Source organism: Scomber japonicus, chromosome 4, assembly GCF_027409825.1.
Source record: "Scomber japonicus isolate fScoJap1 chromosome 4, fScoJap1.pri, whole genome shotgun sequence".
NCBI classification, from domain to species: domain Eukaryota; kingdom Metazoa; phylum Chordata; class Actinopteri; order Scombriformes; family Scombridae; genus Scomber; species Scomber japonicus.
The window spans coordinates 7053549-7063508 of NC_070581.1; the positions used below are offsets into that span (position 1 = coordinate 7053549).

At 38.3% G+C, this 9960-nt stretch overlaps 1 protein-coding gene across 1 annotated transcript; it reads right to left on the reverse strand.

Moving 5' to 3' along the window:
* Positions 1-374: 374 nt before the first annotated feature.
* On the reverse strand, positions 375-9462 carry LOC128357518 (glutathione synthetase-like). Its single transcript, XM_053317879.1, has 12 exons — positions 9328-9462; positions 7617-7762; positions 7300-7375; positions 6866-7005; positions 6651-6767; positions 5008-5088; positions 2717-2794; positions 2144-2210; positions 1784-1978; positions 1079-1160; positions 726-915; positions 375-608 (listed from the first exon to the last, which is right to left on the reverse strand). Exons 1-12 carry the CDS (start codon positions 9460-9462, stop codon positions 485-487), a joined length of 1431 nt encoding a protein of 476 aa, XP_053173854.1. The 3' UTR covers positions 375-484.
* Positions 9463-9960: the final 498 nt, after the last annotated feature.

A 9960-nucleotide genomic window follows, 5' to 3' on the forward strand; every position in this document is an offset into this window, starting at 1 on the left:
AAGGAAACATTTAAAATCAAGATGAAACTATTGTTGCATTGGTATGTAAATGGTGCATTTGTGAGGTATACGGGAATCAGTGGCTCTGATGTGTCCTTCCTGCACTGTTGAATCTCAATGTTTTTGCATGTGGCTTATCTCACATGAACTCTGTTGCCTTGTTTGCCTGAACCCTGCAGATCTCCTGTTATGTGATTAGTTCATATGTGAAAATGCCTTTGGTTTCACTGCCATCTAGTGTCAAATCAGGCAAACTGCGGCTTTCTGTTTATTGATTAAACATGATTTTTGTTCATGAATGAAAACAACACTACAACTACAAATAAATATATTTGTTAAGGCATTATCTTCCCCCTCATACTGTCAAATGAAATCATAAAACTAAATTCTGTGAATTTGTTTCACTTTGTGTTTCCCGCCTTCGGGTTGATGGTGCTCCACAGCTCGTTTTGAGGCCTTGTGAATCACACGAGTCAGGGACTGCTCAGATGACAAATGCACTGTCATACACAGTCACTCCTGCAATTACCCCCCCATCATTGTTTTCAATGTTCTTAGTCCTCAAAGTGTAGCCGCAAACCTCATTGAGAACCATTTCTCCACCTTGCCTGTATAAAGACACACATTTCATATGATTATCAAGATGTCAGTGCCTTTTATATGATTCTTTTTTGATGTGTCATTCATGCCTCATTGATGTTTGTAAGTGTCTGTGTGTACTATACCTCACATAGGCTCCGAAAGCCCCGATTTCATAACAAACAGAGGCGAGTGTGATTGGAAGCTGTTTCCTCAGCAGGATGTTTGGCTCTGTTCTGGGTCGGATCCTGTCCATTAGAATATAAGCAGCTCTCCTTTTATCAGTTTTAACCTCCTGCAGTACTCTGATAATATCATCTCCAAAATAATTGTTCCCTAAAGAATACAGATACAGTATGTGAGGTCATGTGTAGTGTTATTTTTTTTGCAATGATACCTGTGGGAATACCACCAAATGGACATCTTAAAGAACACCTAAGAGAATACCAGCTCACATCATGTGCTAGCTTTTTCTGGTGGTATGCTGATGTCACCTTACCTCCTCCTTCTCTCTGAGGCTTCAGGACAAACTTTTCCGGGTCCGCCAAAGCCATGGCCACTGTCCGGTCTCCTTCTGGACCCTGGAGCCCAAAGAAAGGAAAACTTGAAAATACTCTCTTTTTTTGGCAACATACCAGAGCCAGAACAGCTACATCATTTCTTACTCTCATGTCTCATGTCAAACAGCATATTTGATTGACGTTCTATTTTTAAGAGTCTATAAAAAAATACGCTGAACATAACATTGTAGCATTTTGTCTTTTCCTTCAATTTTTACCAAAGTCAAAAGTACCCTGTGAGGTTTTTGGACACTGCTGGCATTATGGAGCGATGTTTTTATGTTTTTCCTGTTTTTCCTGTTTTGCAATACACATTTCTGCTGAAAAGTTCATCCTATTCCACAAATCAACAGTTGGTGACAGTAATGTGCCATAAAATGTAAATACCTTTAAAACAGGTTTTAAAGGTTAAAACTCTAAAACTTATTGCTACATCCAAAGCCAGGACATTTGAGATGCTGACTGTCATGAGTAATTGTCATCTCCTAAAATTCCTTCATCCTCACATCTCTTTGCAGTTTTTTTAATGATGAAAATAGTGTTTCAATCATCATCAGTCTTCAAGGATTAGTGCATTCTGGTAAGAAGCACCTATGACCTGTTTGTCTCTGCAAGAAAAAAATGTAACGCAGTCATTCTCTCACCATGTCTAGACTGTAGAGGCCAGCGAAAGTCGCTCTTATCTGCTCTACCACGTTGGGCTGGTCGGGGAAGAACTTCTCCAGAACTCCAGGTCTGGCGACCACCTGCTGGACCTTTTTGGTTCCAGCCAGTTGAGTGCCGACATCCGGACATTTCACAGCCAGAGAACGCTCCATCAGAAGACGGGTCTCCCAACTCTACATATATACATGAATTCTGTGTTAGAAATGATTCATGTTTGCTTCATAGGGTGGTAATATGTGAATGTTTCTGGCTTGTTTCGGCCTCAAGTTTCCAAAAAACAAGTTAATGTAGCTTCAAGGTAGCATAAGTATTAGGGAATATTCACATTCATATCTTACCTGTTCAGTGTAGTTGTTTGGCATGTAGCCAAAGCGGTAGTACACAACAGCTACCTCCAACCCCTCTCTGTAAGAGTAACAGTTTAACAGTGTTAAGACCTACCAGAAATGTCTTCAACACAATTAAAGGAACTGACATGTCCCTTGCTCTGAACAAACTAAGGGGCCAAACCAGTCACACAATAAAATGTTTCTAACAACTGACGGTTCAAGAAATTGTTCCACGTTTTGGGAAATGCACTAAATCACTCTCTTATCACCCATTTTAACACATACTGATTCCGTCACTTCTAAAGCTTACTAATTGACATGTTACATCTCAGCAAAGAAATAGTTACAGCAAAACAAAAGTTATAGTGTTTAGAATTTGATTAAGCTAAGCTAACCATCTGCTGGTTTTGATTTCATATTTAACACACAGACATGAAAGTGGTGTCATCTTACAAACAGGCGTCAAACCATTCCTTTGATCAAGTTCTGAATATAATCAAATTCATGACATTCAACTACACAACATGTGTAGTTTTAATTGTTTACGTGTTTCACAACTATAAAACTTAAATGCAAACTCACACAAATAGTTTTTTGTCACCATCAAGAGATCCTCCTCTGGACACCTCCTCAAACCTCCTGCGGATAAAAGGAATATTCCTGCAACCACGAAGACACAAAGTTAATCTTAAAAACACAGTGAAACTTAAACATCCAACTGTAGGAACTATTTCTGGAAGATGCTTGCTCTACTTCACAGAATGGGAAACCACTTGAGATCTGAAACCTTCATATAATGTGTGATGCTGTAGTTAATGTTGTTGAGAGCGTTGCTTAAGTGCTGCTGTGTGATGTATAGGTTTTCGCTTTGTCAGTTAGAACCGTTGTTTACTGAAGATGCACCGACATAAATTCTCAGAAAATAGGATTTTTGCACATTTGACCCAAGATTCATGCTTTCTTAGAATAGCCTCTTTTTTCTGCTATCTGCTTACATAGGACCAAGGAAATGCTTTGAATTGAAGATATATATAGTGTAGACTTCTGATAGGACAAACATTTGTGAGTTGTTTTCTCTATTTCTTCTTTTTTTAAACAGATTTTTCGCTTAGTACTAGACAAAAACCCCAATATTTTCTTTGTATTAAGTTGACACTGACAAGTATATTGTATCCATCATTCTTAACTTCATACTGAATAAAACTGAAACTTTACTTTTGATATACAACTTAATATATTATTCAATACACTAAAACAAATTAAAATGGAGTGACCAAAAATACTGTTAACTTTATATTTTGTAGTACAGCTAATGTGTAATAAGGTTTCTACATGTCTCCACTGGTAGTTTGTCTCACTCTTCTTGGGCAAATTTTGTTTTACACAACTAATGATGTGTGTCACAATGGTGGCTCCATCTGGTTGTGATACCCAAGAACAACTCCATGTTGGCAGGTAAAGTGATGAATCTTCAGGATTGTAACATCAAGTCTTATTTGATTAATCTGTTTCATCTGATTGTCAACATGCACTTCGGCAAAGTCCAGTCTTGCTTTTTTTGTGTGGGGTCTTTCTGGGTCTTCTAACATCGAGCCCATTTTCATTCAGACAGTGACGGATGGTGTGGCTTGAAACTATTCTATCATGAGCTTGAAGATCACCTTGGACCTGTACTGAAATTTTCCTTGGTTCTTTCTTGATCAGTCGAACAATCCCTCTGAATTCTCCTTGAATTTCGGGCCTATTTTCCTCTCATGATCACATCCACATATTTTGGCCTTAAACATGGGCCTTAAACTTCCTAATAATATCTGCAACTGTGCTCACAGGAACACAGTCTTTGGAGATGGTCTTGTGACCTTTTGGATGACCATGCTTAGTTTTTACCTTTTTTCTAATGTTTTCCAGTTTTCCTTTGCTTTCAATATTCAGTATGATGCACACAGGAGCTCAAAACAGCATAGTGGGTCATTTTCTTCTTTTAAACTGGCTGCATATGCATTATAAGATACTAATGAAAACCCACTAGCCTGTTTAAAGTGTCACTACAAATCAATAATTTCTTACAACTTCTAAAGGGTACCAATAATTTTCTCCAGGCTATTTTAGAAAGTATTTGTAGAATCAACATGAGTTTAGTTATTTTCACAACTTTTGTTTTGTTTTGTTCCATTGCAAACCAAATATAGACACGCATTGATAATAAAATACAATGTAACTTCAACACTGTTCAAAGCAAATTATTGTCATTATAATAAAATGCAAGGGTACCGATCATTTTGTCTGTACTCTTTTGAGATTTTGTAATTTCTTCTTTGTGCTGAATAAAACTACCATAAATAGATCATTCTGATATTGAAAAACAAAAACTTATCATCATTGCTCAACCAATTAATGAAGTGCATTTTCTCTTGCTTTCTAATAATTCTCTAATTTGCTAAAAATGCTAATCTGGAAGATCTGGAAGAAGCGAGAAGTATCTACCACAGTGCTGGGACTTTCACATTTTTGGGAGGAGAAGAGACCTCTTTAACACATACTGATTCCACTTAAAAGAATAAGTTATCACGTTGCTATTATTATTATTATTATTTTATCTGGTGACAAGAGACACTGGAAGAAGATGTTCATTCTTACTCACTGATAGGCAGGAGATAGCATAGTAGCCCTTGTAACTCAAACAGCATTTCTTGTATACTTGTGAATGGTTAGGGTTAGGGTTAGCAACAGACCAATAGGAATGGGACTGATTTGGACCCTGGCTAAGGCCACATTGACACTTGTGTTAGATTCTGGAATCTACCAGAACCAGTTAACAGAATAAGAAAGAAGTCATCATAGCCACACTTATCTTTAAAATATGTCATCCTTACCTTTTCCAAAGCTCTTTCTCAATGCAACGATGATTGAATTTGGTAATCTGGAATTCCTCAACCAGAAACATAATTACTGCCCTGCAGAAAGACCATCAGGTTTGTTAGTGGTTTGTCATTTATTATTGCATGATAAAGATAAAATACAGTTAAACAAAGCATCTCTATCCATGTCTTAGACAAAATAATAAAACAATAGCCCTAAAGGATAGGTTCATATTTCAAGTCTGTTAAAAAAACAATAGTAATGTGTAATAGTAATAGTAAAATCCACAATTAACAAAATCTGTAAAAAATAAAAATAAAAATAGAAATAAAAATAAATACTTTTAATACAAAATTATCTCTTTTGTTACTGATCAAGCTTCCATCCAAATATAGCACAAACAATATCTAGAAAACTAGCTGTAAAAATGTGAATTAATGTGCCTTTCCATTCACTACTGTTACGTGAATATTTGGCTTTGGGCTCATCAATATGAACACTGGATGGCGCCAATTCTCCACTCAGTTCCAATTAAACCATTGCATAAGAAGAGGCTACAACAAGATGCTTTAATTAAAGCACTACATTCAAACCTCAAACAGTAGAAATCAATGTCTACCAATGTTCTCATCTGCTGATATTTTTTGTCTAGTTTGTTTCCATTGCACAAAAATAGTTTCAGTGTTCAAATGGCAACTTATCTATTGTTTTAAGACAAATGACAAATTATGAACCTATTTTTCTTTATGTGATGGGTAGCGTTCCCTCCCCACTTTAGTTTAGCCACACCCTGCAATCATTGATTGTCAGCAGGTGAGGCTAATCACTTGTCAGTCCTTAAATGTAGCTGTGAGCAGTCACCAGCAGGTTTTGCCCTGTTCTGACTCCACAGTTGTTTGAAGGATGCCGATGTCAACTAAGGTATGACTTGTTCTTGGCTTGTGTGTCATATAGTGGGTGCATGCATTGAGTTCCTCCCTCACATCTGTGCAGGTGTAATTGCAAGAATATGGGAGCTAATTGAAGATAGTTGCTGCTCCCTCCACTAGAAGAGTATGGTGTGTATGTGCCAGATCCTAGTTGGATAAACTGTTCATGTAACTCGCAGGTAAGTTAATCTTTAAGTTGTATGGATTTGTTTAATGTTCTCCTCAGTATAGTGGGCCTGTACTAATAAAAGAACCTGTGAATGTCCCAGCGTGGTGTTGTTGCACTGGCTGTCAGGGTTTTCAACTGCCCTGGTCAAATTTAGTTAAAATCTAGAATAAATATTGCACCATATTTCTATAAACATTTATTACAAGAAACAGAGCAAAATTGTAGTGTTGCATGTTTCTAATGTAATCAAGCAAAAACTGCAACTAACGGCTATGAGATCTCCTTGACTTCTAAACATTTTCTGTCACATACAGCAATGATCCTCAAAGTGGGGATCTGGGGTCCTTACAGGATTTCCAAGGGGTCCCCAGCAAAAAGGGGAATTTTCATTCTAATTCCATGCATAAGTTACATGACAATGTATGACTGTTTCTTTAATAAAACATATTAAAGTACGAATCTTATCCGATGAACCCATTCAACTTGAATCAGTATAGGGGTCTTTGGTTTGAGAACCATTGACATGCACTACGTAGATCTCTATCATTGCTACACTTACTTCTGTTGGCCATAGAGCTCCCAGGCTTTGGCAAGAGCAGCACTCATTGCAGCAGTCCTGTTGGTATCCTGGATACACTTGCTCTCTTCCACAAGACCGACTGACTGCAGTACATGCCTGACAAATAAGAGGGGCACACCAGACCTTTTGATTAACGTACCACTTCTTTGGTTAAACTTTTAACCAATGAATTAAAACCAAATGTCCTCAGATACCTGTGCACCATAGGCAGATGGTCAGGCACTCCAAAACCACCAGAAGCAATAGTGTTGATCTCTACTTGCTTCAGGGAAGGTGTTCCATCTTCCTTCTGGTCCACCATATAGTCAGACCGGTTCATACCCAACACAATGGACTAGGAGTAAGATGTCAAGTTACATTTCACACTTGCCCGTATTCCACTGTGACAATCCTTCCAACACCTACCAAGCCTTTTACATTTAATGTTTCATGTCTGCTACTATGGTGTTTATTTTGCCTCAATCCCACATACATTTTCCCACATACATTGACCTTTTGTGAAAGATTAACATCTCCAGTAGGAACCAGTAGGCTTGAGGCTGAGAGCCACAGACAAGGTATGGAAGTCAGTAAGTATTGACTTGAGACATGGACTACCACAGTATACCCACTGTATCAAGTTTCTTACCTGTGTCCGTCCTTCCTGCTGCACTTGTCTGTATATGCTTAATAACTTTTCTGCAAAGTCATCTGCCTGGATTGTACTGTGATGTGGGAGGAGAGAAATAATCACAAACGTTTGACTTCGGCAATGAAGCGCTGCACTTTTAAATATCATTTTCTGTTATACATCTGAAGTTGTAAGGACTAAACTAAACCATTTTTTTCATTTCATGCAAATTGTGGCTGGTAAAAAACAATCAATCAGAGGCACACAGTCGTTTTATTTGTGTTTGTTTGTGTTGTGGCTGTAGGATTCAACAACATATTCTAATTCATGTCAACCTTGCAAGAGCCTCTTCCAGAAAGTCTGGGTCCCGGCTGATCTTGTCCACCAGAGTATTGAAGTGAGTTTGCACTGCCAGAGCTTGGAGGAGGGCAGCTTTGGGCACAGGAGTGGGGAAGAGTGTGAACGGAGCGTAGGTTACGACCTGAAGAAAGATGACACAAGCCAAGGAGTGAGCAAAGGAGTATGTGTAACCTTAGCCACCTTAGCTAGTGGTGTCTCCTCAGTTGATGCCTTTAAGCACAACTAACTTCTCCAACAGTGATGCATTCAGACGACACCTATGGGGCCTGTTAAATGACATAACTACTCTGGGTGGCATTACTTTGGCCTCCAGCACCACTGTAAGGAACCTAGGAGTTATATTTGATCAGGATCTGTCCTCTAATTCCCACATAAAACAAATTTCATGGACTGCCTTCTTTCATATGCGAAATATTGCAAAAATTAGACATATCCTGTCTCAATAACATAATCTTCTTCCCCAGAGTTGTCTGTACTTTCTCGTCTCACAGGTAATCTGGGCCTGTAGATGTCCAGATGACAAATTCCAGTCCCGGACCTTCTAGCTTCATTGTTGATTTTCATTGTGCTTCTCTCTTCTATCCTTCCTTTCTCTCCTCTCAACCCCAACCGGTCGAGGCAGATGGCCACCCACTTTGAGTCTGGTTCTGCCTGAGGTTTCTTCCTGTTAAAAGGGAGTTTTTTTTCTTGCCACTGTTGGTCTCTTTAAAGTTAAAACCTAAAGAGTTCAGTTTAGAACCTGCTCTGTGTAAAGACCCTTGAGATAACTTTATTGTGATTTGGCGCTATACAAATAAAGATAGATTGATTGGCTGGCTGGCAAAGGAAAATAAACGCCGCCTGTAGCGTGTGCAATGTGCATGCACATAGCAAGTGTGAAAAAGCACCAAAAATTCCCAGTGTCCGAGAGCGGTATCGCAGGGGCTTGACCATGGGATGGATGGATGGATGGATAGTATTTTGAAAATGCAAAAATACACAACACTTAAGTATTTTGATAGAAGATATGAAGGAATTTTCATAATCTCAATAAAATAAAAATTACAAAATAGTAATATGTATTCAAAATAAGAATTTTAAATACATGTATTAGAAATACTGCCCATCCCTGGCAACAATGAGCACAGAGGTAATGACAGTGGCACAGAATAGTTCATGGTGAATAAATAATGTTTGATTGTAACCATCAATCACACTTGAATCTCTCTGTAAAGCACTTTGGTCTACGTCTGTTTTAGTGCTTTATAAATAAATTGACTTGACTTGACATGATAGTTAAATATATTACATATAAGAAGCAGCAGCAGTGTGAATGAACAGCAATAGTCTGTTATAATAGGAACTGCTCCCCTCAGATACAGTGGGTGCTATAAAACAGGTGTGTACACCCTGAGAGTATTTGTGAATGAACGTATATTAGAACATACATTATTTATAGAGAAGGCACGGCATGATAACCAATGTAAATACAGTATGAAATAAAGCAAACATACCTGACTGGCTGCATGTCTTAGTAGTATCTATAGAAAGATAGTATCTATCCATGGCCCAGTTTACTAATGTAAATATTAGAATATAGATGATCAGGTGTAGGGATGTGCAGTTACTACCCTTTAAATCCGCCTCTATTGGAAATTATTTAGAATTCATTAACAAATACAGCAAAATCGTTGTGGTTGCCCCTACCTCTGATGAATTGGGGGTCTCTTGTGTCCGCATTACAACCCCATGTTGAAAAGCAGTCTCTTTTGCATCCTCCACTAAATCGTTTAGTCTGTCAGGGTTTGAGATGAGCTGCTGGAGAAACTCTCGTGTTGCCATCGCTGCGGGTGTAGAGGCAAAAGGCAGTAACCTGTGAGGAAAGAAAAAAACATTTCACAGAGGAAACAGAACAGGAATCACAGCATTAATAATGATGATAATAATGATAATGCATTTTATTTAAAGGCGCCTTTCAGAGCACTCAAGGTCACCTTACAAGGCACATATAACACAACAACAGTACATCAAACAATATAAATCAGACATTTAGTGCAAAGATAAAGAATAAATATGAATGTGACTACAAAGTGCATTAGTACAATAAATAAACAAGAATAAGATTGCAGAGTCAGTGGGAGACAGAGTAGGCCACTCTGAATAGGTGCGTTTTCAGGCGGGATTTAAAGGTGGAGACAGAGTCTGAAGTGCGAATGTCAGGTGGGAGAGAGTTCCAGAGGTGGGGGGCAGATCGGCTGAAAGATCTTGACCCCATTCAGCATTGTCTCACAGGGCCTGACTAAGCAAGTGTATGGAAGCAAATCGTGACCAATATTTAAA

Excerpts from the sequence above, each read along its gene's own strand:
- LOC128357518 (XM_053317879.1), bottom strand. The coding sequence starts at position 9,462 with ATGGCAACACGAGAGTTTCTCCAGCAGCTCATCTCAAACCCTGACAGA. Across the intron at positions 6,768-6,865 it reads CATCTGCCTATGGTGCACAG|GCATGTACTGCAGTCAGTCG; the intron begins GTATCTGAGGAC and ends CTTATTTGTCAG. Across the intron at positions 609-725 it reads GCTTTCGGAGCCTATGTGAG|GCAAGGTGGAGAAATGGTTC; the intron begins GTATAGTACACA and ends GTCTTTATACAG.